Here is a 14,604-nt window from a genome sequence, read left to right as displayed (position 1 = left end):
GACACAAATATCCAGTCTATAGCATTCTCACAACTAACATTTAACAGTGATGTGTTACATTGTTATAATAATGGCCCCCAGTGAATTATGCTGCCCTCTATCTGTGTCCTTATGTAACCCTCTTCCTTTCCCCTAACCTCTTCCCTTGCAGGTGGTTTTTTTTGGACAAAACCTAAGATGACTCCACAGCTAAGCTCATGACATGCATGAGAAGTAGCGCGCTCTCTCCCTTTCTCTCATAATATGCTTCCTTGGAGAACCTTCAAAAATAGTATTGTCTTGACTCTTTTATTTTATTTTATTTTTGCAGTACACGGGCCTCTCACTGTTGTGGCCTCTCCTGTTGCGGAGCACAGGCTCCGGACGCGCAGGCTCAGCGGCCATGGCTCACAGGCCCAGCCGCTCCACGGCATGTGGGATCTTCCCAGACCGGGGCACGAGTCTGTGTCCCCTGCGTCGTCAGGCGGACTCTCAACCACTGCACCACCAGGGAAGCCCTGTCTTGACTCTTTATAACCTCTCCCACATTGCTTCTGGGTTTACCTTGCTTGATTGATAGTAAAAATTATGCAGTAAGCAGGACTTGAAAAGTGCTTGTCTGTTGGGATTTCCCCTCCAGCTCTCCTGAGGACACCATTTAAAGAAGTTTAGGCTACCTGTTGAAGGATATGACCACAAGTAGCAGAGGCTAGCTTTCCAAGCTGAGACTCCCCCCCACCTACCCTTTAGATATCCAGCTTTAATCAAACCAGATAACTAAGCATATATCAAATCAAGACATTTATATGAAAGGATGGACTTAGAGGATTTTGGAACTAGTGAATCCAAAATCTGTAGAGTAGGCTGGCAGGCTAGAAACTCTTCAGCAGGACCTGATAATGCAGTCATGAGGTAGAGTTTCTTCTCAGGGAAACTTCAATTTTGCTTTTAAGGTGATTCAACTGATTGGATGAGTTCCATCCACATTATGGAGTATAATCTCCTTTACCTAAAATCACCAGGCTATAGGTGTTAACCACATCTACAAAATACCTTCAGGGGGCTTCCCTGGTGGCGCAGTGGTTGAGAGTCCGCCTGCCGATGCAGGGTCCACAAGGTTCATGCCCCGGTCCAGGAGGATCCCACATGCTGCGGAGCGGCTAGGCCCGTGAGCCATGGCCGCTGAGCCTGCGCATCCGGAGCCTGTGCTCCGCAACAGGGGAGGCCACGACAGAGAGAGGCCCGCGTACCGCAAAAAAAAAAAAAAAAAAAAAAAATACCTTCACAACACCTAGATTAGTGTTTGAATACTACTATAGCCTAGGCAAGTTGATACATAAAACTAACCATAATGGTGGTAGTCATGAACAGTAAACATTTTGCGACGCCATTGACTCAGTGAAGATTAGCACCCCATTGATAAATCTGCTTGGTTCTGCTTAAACACCTCACCCATACCAAGTTTATAAAAGGCCAAGAAAATAAAATTTTAAAACATTACCCCAGGGAGCTTAATAATGAGAGAAAGGGAGAGAGCTAGTTTTAGTGTATGCTCATGAGCTCAGTTGTGGACTCATCTGAAGCCCTGCCCCAAAAAACCACTTGTGGGAGTAGAGCTTGGAGGTAGGGGTGGTGGTTGCAAAGGGACCCAGCAAAGAAAAGCTGGATACCACCAGTTTCTAAGGAGGAAGTAGACATAAAGGGAATTTCAGGTGACAGTCCCTAATGGTGTGGGGTTTGTCCCCAAAGAACCCTCAAACACCTATAAGAGATTCATCTTGAATATAGAGGTCAAGTAAGCTCTTTTGCTTTCCTTCCTTTCTTCTCTCTCCATTCTGCTCTAACACTGTAGTGCTCAGAAATTATGTTTAACAAGAATGTAGGTAAAGAAAGAGAAGAATAAACTGTATCCTCATTCCATAACAACACGCTTCTCCTATGCAGTGATCCCAAGCCTAGAGCAGAGGACAGTGCCCAAGAGTTAAATCGAGTTCAGGGTCTTGATTATTAAGTTGGAGTTGAGTATTTCAATTACTGAATGAATTTGCTTTGCAGCTTAAAGTGACTGCATAACTTTTTATTACCTAATTGTATTTAGAAATCATGAGATCAGTCCAAGTTTCTTTAAGTAACATTTTATAACCTTGTGTTCTTTAAGCCTTTAAATTCAACCTACAAATCTTATTCTGTTTATAAAGTAACATATCCCTTTTCAACGTATAACAAATAAATAATAATTGAAAGGACTGAATACCCTTAATCAGCTACATTTAAAACCTAATTAAGTTGCCTGAATTTAAAACTGCATTTATAGTTTTAGTATATTCATTTTTATTTGAGGACTTCAGATGCCTAACTTAACAAGCAAGACTTTCTCAAACAACTTTTATAAAGCTAGTAAACTAAACTTAAAGCCGTAGCAACTCCCAAGGTCTTATAAAAACTTGAATATTTATTTGTAAACTTGTCTAAATTCTTAATATTTTTCAACTAAAAGTCTTAAATCCAAAAATAGCATGGTCAATAATTTAATATTATGTATGTTATATATATTATTATATAATGTTGTATTTAAAATTACAGTTTTGAAGCTAATATATCAGAATCTCGAGTGTATGTTAATTACTCTTTTTTTTCCTTTTATTTCTTTTTCTTCTCTGATTGCCATGGCTAGGACTTCCAAAACTATGTTGAATAACAGTGGCAAGAATAGACATCCTTGTCTTGTTTCTGATCTTAGAGGAAATGCTTTCAGTTTTTCACCATCGAGAATAATGTTTGCTGTGGGTTTGTCATATATGGCCTTTATTATGTTGAGGTAGGTTCCCTCTATGCCCACTTTCTGGAGAGTATTTATCATAAATGGGTGTTGAATTTTGTCAAAAACTTTTTCTGCATCTATTGAGATGATCATATGGTTTTTCGTCTTCAGATTGTTAATGTGGTGTATCACATTGATTGATTTACATATATTGAAGAATCCTTGCATCTCTGGGATAAATCCCACTTGATCATGGTGTATGAGCCTCTTAATGTGTTGTTAGATTCTGTTTGCTAGTATTTTGTTGAGGATTTTTGCATCTATATTCAGTGATACTGGTCTGTAATTTTCTTTTTTTGTAGTATCTTTGTCTGGTTTTGGTATCAGGGTGATGGTGGCCTCATAGAATGAGTTTGGGAGTTTTCCTTCCTCTGCAATTTTTGGAAGAGTTTGAGAAGGATGGGTGTTAGCTCTTCTCTAAATGTTTGATAGAATTCCCCTGTGAAGCCATCTGGTCCTGGACTTTTGTTTGTTGGAAGATTTTTAATCACAGTTTCCATTTCATTACTTGTGATTGGTCTGTTCATATTTTCTATTTCTTCCTGGTTCAGCCTTGGAAGGTTATACCTTCCTAAGAATTTGTCTGTTTCTTCCAGGTTGTCCATTTTATTGGCATGGAGTTGCTTGTAGTAGTCTCTTAGGATGCTTTGTATTTCTGTGGTGTCTGTTGTAACTCCTCCTTTTTCATTTCTAATTTTATTGATTTGAGTCCTTTCCCTCTTTTTCTTGATGAGTCTGGCTAATGGTTTATCAGTTTTGTTTATCTTCTCAAAGAACCAGCTTTTAGTTTTATTGATCTTTGCCATTGTTTCCTTTGTTTCTATTTCATTGATTTCTGCTCTGGTCTTTATGATTTCTGTCCTTCTACTAACTTTGGGATTTGTTTGTTCTTCTTTCTCTAGTTCCTGTAGGTGTAAGGTTAGATTGTTTATTTGAGATTTTTCTTGTTCCTTGAGGTAGGCTTGTATAGCTATAAACTTCCCTCTCATAACTGCTTTTGTTGCATCCCATAGATTTTGGATCGTCGTGTTTTCATTGTCATTTGTCTCTAGGTATTTTTTGATTTTGTCTTTGATTTCTTCAGTGATCTCTTGGTTATTTAGTAACGTATTGTTTACCTCCATGTGTTTGTGTTTTTTACGTTTTCTTCCCTGTAATTCATTTATAATCTCATAGAGTTGTGGTCAGAAAAGATGCTTGGTATGATTTCAATTTTCTTAAATTTACTGAGGCTTGATTTGTGACCCAAGATGTGATCTATCCTGGAGAATGTTCCATGCGCACTTGAGAAGAAAGTGTAATCTGCTGTTTTTGGATGGAATGTCCTATAAATATTAAATATATCTGGTCTGTTGTGTCATTTAAAGCTTGTGTTTCCTCATTTATTTTCATTTTGGATGATCTGTCCATTGGTGTAAGTGAGGTGTTAAAGTCCCCCACTATTATTGTGTTACTGTCGATTTCCTCTTTTATAGCTGTCAGCACTTGCCTTATGTATTGAGGTGCTCCTGTGTTGGGTGCATATATATTTCTAGTTGTTAAATGTTCTTCTTGGATTGATCCCTTGATCATTACGTAGTGTCCTTCCTTGTCTCTTGTAACATTCTTTATTTTAAAGTCTATTTTATCTGATATGAGTATTGCTACTCCAGCTTTCTTTGGATTTCCATTAGCATGGATTATCTTTTTCCATCCCCTCACTTTCATCCTGTATGTGTCCCTAGGTCTGAAGTGGGTCTCTTGTAGACAGCATGTATATGGGTCTTGTTTTTGTATCTATTCAGCAAACCTGTGTCTTTTGGTTGGAGCATTTACTCCATTCACATTTAAGGTAATTATTGATATGTATGTTCCTATTACCATTTTCTTAATTTGGGGGGGTTTGTTTTTGTAGGTCCTTTTCTTCTCCTGTGTTTCCCACTTAGAGAAGTTCCTTTAGCATTTGTTGTAGAGCTGGTTTGGTGGTGCTGAATTCTCTTAGCTTTTGCTTGTCTGTAAAGCTTTTGATTTCCCCTTCGAATCTGAATGAGATCCTTGCTGGGTAGAGTAATCTTGGTTGTAGGTACTCCCCTTTCATCACTTTAAGTATATCATGCCACTCCCTTCTGGCTTGTCAAGTTTCTACTGAGAAATCCTCTGTTAACCTTAATGGGAGTTCCCTTGTATGTTATTTATCATTTTTCCCTTGGTGCTTTCAATAATTTTTCTTTGTCTTTAATTTTTGCCAATTTGATTACTATGTGTCTTGGTGTGTTTCTCCTTGTGTTTATCCTGTTTGGGACTCTCTGCGCTTCCTGGACTTGGGTGGCTATTTCCTTTCCCATGTTAGGGAAGTCTTCTGCTATAATCTCTTCAAATATTTTCTCGGGTCCCTTCTCTCTCTCTTCTCCTTCTGGGACCCCTATAATGCGAATGTTGTTGCGTTTAATGTTGTCCCAGGGGTCTCTTAGGCTGTCTTCATTTCTTTTCATTCCTTTTTCTTTATTCTGTTCCGCAGCAGTGAATTCCACCATTCTGTCTTCCAGGTCACTTATCCGTTCTTCTGCCTCAGTTACTCTGCTATTGATTCCTTCTAGTGCATTTTTCATTTCAGTTATTGTATTGTTCATCTGTTTGTTTGTTCTTTAATTCTTCTAGATCTTTGTGAAACATTTCTTGGATCTTCTCAATCTTTGCTTCCATTCTTTTTCCGAGGTCCTGGATCCTCTTCACTATCATTATTCTGAATTCTTTTTCCAGAAGGTTGCCTATCTCCTTTTCATTTAGTTGTTTTTCTGGGGTTTTATCTTGTTCATTCATCTGGTACATAGCCCTCTGCCTTTTCATCTTGTCTGTCTCTCTGTGAATGTGGTTTTTGTTCCACAGGCTGCAGGATTGTAGTTCTTCTTGCTTCTGCTGTCTGCCCTATGTAAATACTCTTAAACATTATAAGTACTCTAAAAATCAAATATATCTTATTCCCAAATATAATTTCAAAGTATTAAAGCCATAGTTTTAATTTACTTATTTTTCCTCTATTAATTTTAAAGTTTCTTTTTGTGAAAACATTTAACCAAACAGCAGTTTGTCACCCCAACCTGAGAGGTTTGTGACCCCATACACAAGACTTGATTTTCACTACCCGATGGTGGATATCCTGACTTGTTTTTGTTTTTCTGAATTACAATTACACACACACAGTTTAAAGGGAAAATAGTTCTTTATGCTGTGTTTAAACACATCAGGTGTTCTGTCAGTTATATCTTCTTGGGACTGTCATTCAGGAATGTGCTGACCTATCTCATTGTTGCCTGGGTAGTAGACCTGCTTGCATGGCTATAGTTCTGTGTTGCATCCCTTATCTCCTGATTTCCCTATCTTTATGTTTCTTAGTATACTTCCTCATGTTATTGGGGTATCTCTTCTATTAGTTTCCTGAGAAGAAAAACATTAGAGGTACATTTTTGAGACCTTGAATGTTTTAAAGTATTTTTATTCTACTTTCTACTTGGCAAATTTGGGTTTATTAATATAGAATTTTAAGGTAGAAATTATTATCCATCAGAAATTTGAAGCATTATTCCCTTTTTGTTTTCTGAATTTCACCCGCCCCCCGAGCTTCTAACGTTGTTGGTAAAAAAAAAAAAAAAGTGATTTATTTGGATTCGTAACCTTTGGTATGGAACCTGCATTATTTCTTTCTGGAAGCTTTTAGTACCCTCTCTTTGTTTCCAGTGTTGTAAAATTTTATAAGATTCTGTTTTCAACTGGTAGAAGATAGCTGGAGGGTCTAAAACTATACTAAGAAGGGTATTGAGGGTTACTCTTCATTGCAGTGCACGGGCTTCTCATTGCGGTGGCTTCTCTTCTGGATCGTGGGCTCTAGGCATGCCGGCTTCAGTATTTGCAGCACAAGGGCTCAGTAGTTGTGGCACACAGGCTTAGTTGCTCTGCGGCATGTGGGATCTTCCCAGAACATGGATCAAACCCATGTCCCCTGCATTGGCAGGCAGATTCTTAGCCACTGCCCCACCCGGGAGGTCCATCTGTTCCTAGCCCTACTTCCTGAGATCCTTGGCATCAGTTTTTGTGATGATGCCGGCAGGAGTGCAGAAAACTTTTCAGCTTTTCCCCCTTCAGGTAAGGATTCACTTTCTTGATCTCTATTGAGTCACTTATTAAACATTTTACCTTTCCAGCTTCCAAAATGTGCTGTGGTCTCCTTTCCAATTGTCTTTATCCTTGTGAATTTATAGGCTTCCTTTTTTAAAAAAATATTGACTGTCATTTTAATGTGGTTGAGAAGTTGAGCCAGATCTCTCCAATCTTTAAACACACACCATCAACTTTTTTTTTGATAATAATGTGTACAAGACCATACCATTTAGAGATGCTAAATTTCTTCTGGATTCAAGATAAACTCTTAGATAATTTTTCTGTTAATTGAAAACTAGACTTCTTCAAAAGGTACAGCTAATTTCCTTTCTGATTTGTTGGTTTCAGTTTAACATTTCTTTCAAAAGTCTAATGTATTCTGAAATTTTTCTGTCTCATTCTAAAGAAACTTCAATACCTTCCCATAGGTGTTTATGTATATATATATATATATTCTTATACAGCTCATATCTGGTTTAAGGTCTCTACCTTATTCTTCTCTGATCTGACAAAAATTCCTGCAGATATATCTCTGGTTCCAGATCTTCTGGCTCTGTGAGTGATATATTAATTTCCTATTGCTCCTATAACAAATTAACACAAATGTAGTAGCTTAAAATACAAATTTATTATTTTACAGTTCTGGAAGTCAGAAGTCCAAAATGGATCTCACTAGACTAAAATTGAGATGTCAGTAGGGCTGGGGTCCTTTTAGAACCTCTAATGAAGAATGTGTTTTTTTGTCTTTTCCAGCTTCTAGAGGCTGCTGTCAATCCTTGGCTTGTGGCCCACAGGCAGCCATCATATCACTCTGACCTCTGCTTTTTCAAGTCTCCTGCCTCCCTCATTCATTTGTGAGGTCTCTTATCATTGAATTGGCCCACCCAAGAAAATCTAGGATAATTTCCTTATCTCAAAATCCTCAATTTAATCACACCTGTAAAGTTTCTTTTGCTCTGTAAGGTAACATATTCACAGGTTCAGATGATTTACATATTTGGGGGACCATTATTCTTCCCTCCACAAGTGGTAACACTAAAGTGATACTAATGACACTACTCAAGCTAGAAAAATATCTCATCAGCTTGTTTTTTTAGAGTATACCTTCAAACCTTATTTTTATAGTAGGGTTGATTCACCAGTATCCTCCAGTTCATATAGTTCTTCTTACTCTATAAACATTCCCTCACTGAATCTTTTCTAAAGCAATGACTTAGTTATGAATTGTCATGTATGAAGACCAGTCTCTAGATTAAAAGCTTTTGTTGCAATGGGAAGAAGAAAAACCATAGTTTATATCTGTTTCATAAACTACTCCTATGCCCCAGGGACCAAACAGGTAAGTCCATCAAATAACTCAATCCAGTAAAAGATAAAGGAACAGTAGTTAAACTGGCTAGTGTACAGTTAGCATAAAGGCATGCAAGACATATATTTTTAAAAGGCTTTTGATCAAGCTGAACAGGGCTTCAGGCTTCAAGTTTGGACTCCTGATTTAGGTAATAGTTGATCTTTATAGTCATAAGGTACTTAAACAGCTTTATTTACATTTCAGAAAACCCATGATCAGTGTCTTTTTAAGTATGTATTTGTTTTCCCACAAGGATTCATTTAGATACTGCTGGAGCACATCATGCCAGGTTTTTTTTTAGATATCTTATATATATTTGTTTCCCAGGTGACCTGACCTGTGACGGTTGATAAGGAGTTCACTATCTAGTTAGCTAAAGAGATAGGTTTAAAGATTGAGTGATGTGAAAAAGGCTGTATTAGAGGTATGAAAACACACATGAAAGAGCAATTAATTCTGTCTTAGGTTAGGAATATGGAGAGGTGGTCAGCTAATACTCCTTAAGTGGATGGAATTTGAACTGAGCTTTAAAGAATTAATTCTCTGTGAGAATTAGCATTCTATATTTTGCTTATTCTTCTATTAAAACTATACTTATTAGAGAAAAAAATGTTGCTTATTTCATTTTATCTTCATGATTTCCCCCCCCAGATTTTGTCCACAAGTGCTTGTGGAAAAGATGGCTGATATTAACCTCAAAGAAGTAACCTTAATAATAGGCGTAGTTGCTGCTTGCTATTGGAACAGCCTCTTTTGTGGTTTTGTTTTTGATGATGTGTCAGCAATACTGGATAATAAAGACCTGCATCCATCTACACCTTTAAAAACTTTATTTCAGAATGATTTCTGGGGAACCCCTATGTCTGAAGTAAGTATATATTACTTATATGTATCTCAGATTTTAAATTATTCCGGTAGTTTAGTACTCCTAATTTTTTATCAACATTGCATTGCCATCATCATAGTAATTATGGATTTTTTTCCTCAAAAATTTTATACGAGACATAACATGTTTGTAATAAATTAGATAGGAAGTTGAAAATGTGATTATATTTTTTATAGTACTTGATTCTTTCCTTGGTTGTGTACCTTGGCTTAATCTCTTTAGAAATAATATATGTGTGTAAAAACCAAATGTGTTAGAACAGTAGGCGTAACACAAATCTAACTGAATTTATTTCTCTTTTTTCTCTCTTATGAGTCAGGCAGAAGAGATGACTGCTTGTGGTATTTAACCATTTAAAAATATATGTAACTTCAATATAAATAGATTAGACTTTAAGGGTAAAAATGCTAAGTATACATATTGCCTGTTTTTCTGCAGAAAAAAATGATTTATTAAAAGTTTTAATTTGTGCCATATCTCCTACCTGATACTTAATTTGATTTTATATTGAGAACCCAAAAGTTTAGTTCATGTTTATGGAGATATTTTTACTTTGCCAGTAACTTTATTTTGAAGGTCACTGGTAAACTGTTTGGGATTAAATCTTTGTTAACTTGGGATCATAAAGATTAGATTCTAATTTTAGTTCTGTCATGTAAAAGCTGTGTGAAATAGGTGGGAACACAGCTTTTAGATGACTGAGGCATTTTCCTGATCTATAAAAGAATAATACCTTGAGGATTAATTAATCTGTCTGTAGTACATAGCCCATAGTTGTTGAAACATAACATATAACACTTTTTGTCATTTGTCATTCTTGGCCCCTTTCCGCATTCTCCAAATCTGGAAGCTTCTCAAGGAGGGGTATGGAATCTTCCATTCCTCTCGTCACAAACAAGTATTTTTTCTTATTAAATAAGCAGATTATTTATTTTCCTGCAACCTTTCCTATTCTCACCAAATTCTAGCCTTTAGAAGAAATAAGTCTTTTGATAACAAGGGGAAAATATGGTACTATTATAACATGTATTCTAGATAATTTATTCCCCTCTACCCATACCCTTTATCCCCAGAGACTCTTAGAAATATGTCCATTCCCCCAATTTATGCTAATATCTATTTTGATTTTAATCATGTCATTAGATTTTGACCTGAAAGGTTTGAAACCAAAAGGTTTCTACAACATTTTTCTGCTTTCTGTTACAAGTCATTTCAGTTCAGTACATTGCCTTTAAAAGCAATTTTGTGTGCTTGAGGTGAAATTCGAAGGATGTATAGGAATTAGCCAAGCAGGAAAATGCATTCTAGGTAGATAGCACTCATGTTGTGTATAGTCAATACAGACAGAGATATTAAAATGCTTTTAATTTCAAAATGGGAACTGTCTGCTTCTTGTGCTTCCTAATGTTCCCTATTGGGGATGAGCAGGCTTAAGTCTATAGCTATATACCAGAGTTACAGCAAATTATGGTAAGAGGTAGGAGAGCAAAGAAGGTGAGTGAATGCCTTTATAAAAAATTACAAAGAATAGGGCTTCCCTGGTGGCGCAGTGGTTGAGAATCTGCCTGCTAATGCAGGGGACACGGCTTCGAGCCCTGGTCTGGGAGGATCCCACATGCTGCGGAGCAACTAGGCCCGTGAGCCACAACTACTGAGCCTGCGCGTCTGCAGCCTGTGCTCTGCAACAAGAGAGGCTGCAATAGTGATAGGCCCGCACACCGCGATGAAGAGTGGCCCCTGCTTGCCACAACTAGAGAAAGCCCTCACACAGAAACGAAGACCCAACACAGCAAAAATAAATAAATTAATTAATAAACTCCTACCCTCAACATCTTAAAAAAAAAATTACAAAAAATAAATAAGATAATATTTTATATCTTTTTAACTTGTGTGTTTTATTCTTAAATCTGGTTTGATTTTGTCTTAGAGTAAAAATATTTCTTGTTAAATATAACTTGTAGTTTATAAAGAAATTCAGTACCTCACATAGAATTTGATTTATTGCCAATAGAGACTGCAATAACAAAGGTATCTATTCTCTAAGAAAGTTTTTGCTCTTGTATTACTCTCTGTGTAGTATGTTTGGTTTAATATATTCAGGTTTATACATTATGGAGGTGTCGTTTCAAAAGACAACTAGACAGTACCTTTTTGAGTCATCATTGTTTAAACTGCACTGGGTAAGCATTCTGTTCTTATGTTTTCTTTTGAAGATCTAGCCAGCAATTACATGAATGCTTGTATTGGTAATAGTTTGGGTAGCTGGTTTTGGAAAGAAATCCTGTGCTACAACTTGATTAATATCACTATTGTCCTACTTTTTAAAATTTGTGCATTGAAGAGGAATTAGTAGTTAGGTCTTCTTTTACTGTTAATTCTTTGACTACTATATATCAGAGATGAAATTGCCTTGTTTTTGTACAAAGGAAATAGGAAAACACAAAAAAAACCCACGTAGAGCTATCTTTTATGTTTGTATTATTCTTGGGGCATTTCATTATTTTATTGTTATTTCTCAGCCAAATGTAGTAAAAGCAGTGATTAGTTCATGTACCCAGAAGAGCCGAGATACTTTAATAATCAATGATTGATGATTCTTTTTTCCTTTTAGGAGAGAAGCCACAAGTCTTACCGTCCCTTAACAGTATTGACGTTTCGCTTAAATTATTTGTTTAGTGAACTGAAACCTATGTCATATCATCTCCTAAATATGATTTTTCATGCTGTGGTTAGTGTGATATTTCTTAAAGTCTGCAAACTCTTTCTGGATAACCGGAGTAGTGTGATTGCTTCTTTACTTTTTGCAGTGCACCCAATACACACAGAAGCAGTAAGTAAAACTATAAATTGATGTTTTTTGCATTATTCCTATACGTGTCTATAATGGTATATATTTTTAAGGAAAAAAAAATTAACCATGACTTTAATCCAAGTATTTGAAGACTCCTATTGGTACAGTGTCTTAACTTATTAGTGTAGAGTCTAACTTTCCTACTATGTAAAATTTTTTAAAACAAATTTTGAAACAAACATTTATTCAAGAACATAAGATGTAATCACTCAACTTTAGCGATGTAAAATATAAATGAATACAGTAATTTTCTTTGCTAATTTTTTATGAATAAAGATTTTAAATATTTGTCAACTTGGCATTTTTTTTGTTTCAAAGGACAGAAAATAATAAGAGAAACTTATGTAAGGGATCAAAATTTATCAAAATATATGCAAACATGGACAGATATCCTAACAAATCATGCTCAGTAATTTCTTATTTTCTATTGCCATGTGTTTAAAAATTGTGAGCTGTCTCTACTATTGCCAATATGCTCATCTCATCACATTCACAAACTATAACTGTATTTTTCTTGGTAATCTTGAGACTCCAGAATTGCCTCTCAGCAGAGCAAAGAGGACTCTATTCAGTTGCTTTGTTACAAGCTTTCAATTTTAAACAAGAGTCTGTATGCTTAAACTCTGCCGGGGTGTGTGTGTCTGTGTCTGTATGTGTGTGTGTGTGTGTGTGTGTGTGTGTGTGTGTGTGTGTGTTGGAGGGGAGTTGTGTGTCTCTCCCAGTATCTTGAAACTTTTGGTGTCTAGCTGAACATTTTTCTATACGTCTACAAAAATAATAGGTTGTTTTAAGTTTTATAGTGAGTTCAGAATACTTTAAAGGGATTTGGGGGCTTTATATTTAAATTTTTTGAATTTAAAAGGATGTTTTAAAGTTTATTGTCTTTTTAAATTTTAGTTTGCAGGTTTATTTGTGAGCTATAATGTATTGAGTTTATTATATTTTTGTATTTTAAGAACACTTGTATTTTAAGAAAACATGTAAGAACTACATCTAGATAGTGTACTATAATTGTGTAAGATGTTACCATTAGAGGAAGCTGGGTAAAGGGTAAACAGGACTTCTCTATACTATTTTTGCGACTTCCTCTGAGTCTATAATTACTCCAGAATAATAAAAAAACTGTTACAGTCACTGATAAATTTACTTTTATAGAAGACATACAAATTCACCACATGAGGGCACTCAAAGAATGCTTAAAAAACAGAAATGTGCACTTGAAAAGTTATGGCAGTTTAATTTCTAATTAAACTGCTGTTGCAATTATAGTTAAATTTTCAAGATGCTTTTTATTAATATGAACCCCTCTCCTTCCCTTTCTAGGTAACAGGTGTTGTAGGAAGAGCAGAACTTTTGTCATCTATCTTTTTTCTAGCTGCATTTTTGTCATATACCAAATCAAAAGGACCAGATAATTCTATAGGTAAATGTCTAACATTTAACTTTTTACTTTAGCTATAAAACTCAATCAAGTAATTTCTGTTTACTTCAAGTGGTTCTTATAAAACATATGCCATTTTTGGTATTTATCTTTATATATCATGCTATTGTACTTTAGCATCTATGGACATAAGAAAAGTATGTGACATTGTCAATATTAAAAATTACTGTTTGTAGTTTATATTTTATCATGACTAACAGTTTCTATTTGATCTAATTTTTAAAAATTTCCCTAGAATGTAAGAGTTTTAGGATCATTCTTAGTTCCATTTGCTGTTACCTGTAAATGATGAAGTACCAATACTTCAGTTGTCTTTCTATAGATAACACATGTGAAGGCTATGAATTGTATTGTTTAGGCAAAGTTAAAAGCCTGTTAGAGTATAACTTTTATTATGTGTTGATCATAGTTCAGCTATTTAATGAGTCTCCTCCATGTAGCCCACCCTGGAAAATGCTTTGTATACATTAACCCATTAGCCCTAATGATGTCAGAAAACAAATTCCAGGCAATAAAAATGATTTTTTAAGAGTGTGGGCCCAATGGGCATGAAAGGGCACATACTGTGAAGCACATTATGACATTAACCTGTACTTGGTTAATCTTAAAATTTAATGCTGAGGTTTTTTTCTATGTTGTTGGAGAATTTTCTCACTATAAACCCAAGGCACTGATGATAAGGAGCTTAATTTTGTATGTATGAAAACAAAGTGTCAAGAGAGAAGCAATTTAGTTAAACAGCTTCTTAGATCTGTAATATGAGTAGGTTTCCCTCTTGATGCTATGCACAATGCCTTCTTAAAACAGTTTTGAGTTCAGTATAACATAGTGGTTCAAAGCATGGACTCTGGAGTCTGGTTTCACATTTCAGGTCCACCATTTAGTAGCTCCATTTACTATGTTGGTCATTACATAACCTCTCTGTGCTTTAGTTTCTTTATAAAATGTAGATAATAATAGTCCCTACCTGTTGAGAAGGATTAGTTGAGTTAAGCATGTTAAGGGATTTAAAGCAGTACCTGGCTCATAGGAAACAGTGTCCCTATTTTCCCTGTTGCCTGTAATGCAGTGAGAGGTAGTTCAGTAGCTAATATTGAATTGCAAACTAATATCGTCTTTAAATACCATCCTAAGCAAAACA

The 14,604-nt window shown here is 35.8% G+C and overlaps 1 protein-coding gene across 2 annotated transcripts in view; it reads left to right on the top strand.

The window, feature by feature from the left end:
- Positions 1 to 8,955: 8,955 nt before the first annotated feature.
- TMTC3 (transmembrane O-mannosyltransferase targeting cadherins 3) overlaps positions 8,956 to 14,604 on the top strand; it is a 48,582-nt gene continuing 42,933 nt past the window's right edge. Inside the window, exons 1-3 of one of the 2 annotated variants that reach the window (XM_065887290.1) lie at positions 8,956 to 9,153; positions 11,783 to 12,001; positions 13,346 to 13,445. In XM_065887290.1, the coding sequence (XP_065743362.1) occupies positions 8,965 to 9,153; positions 11,783 to 12,001; positions 13,346 to 13,445 (508 nt within the window). In that variant the 5' untranslated portion in view covers positions 8,956 to 8,964. The remainder of the gene's footprint in view (positions 9,154 to 11,782; positions 12,002 to 13,345; positions 13,446 to 14,604) is intronic. The other variant, XM_065887289.1, reaches the window with a different exon arrangement.

The sequence above is a fragment of the Phocoena phocoena genome, chromosome 11 (genome assembly GCF_963924675.1).
Source record: "Phocoena phocoena chromosome 11, mPhoPho1.1, whole genome shotgun sequence".
Lineage (NCBI taxonomy): Eukaryota > Metazoa > Chordata > Mammalia > Artiodactyla > Phocoenidae > Phocoena > Phocoena phocoena.
The sequence above is the reverse complement of the archived record's forward strand: the minus strand, read 5'-3'. Positions and strand labels throughout refer to the sequence as shown.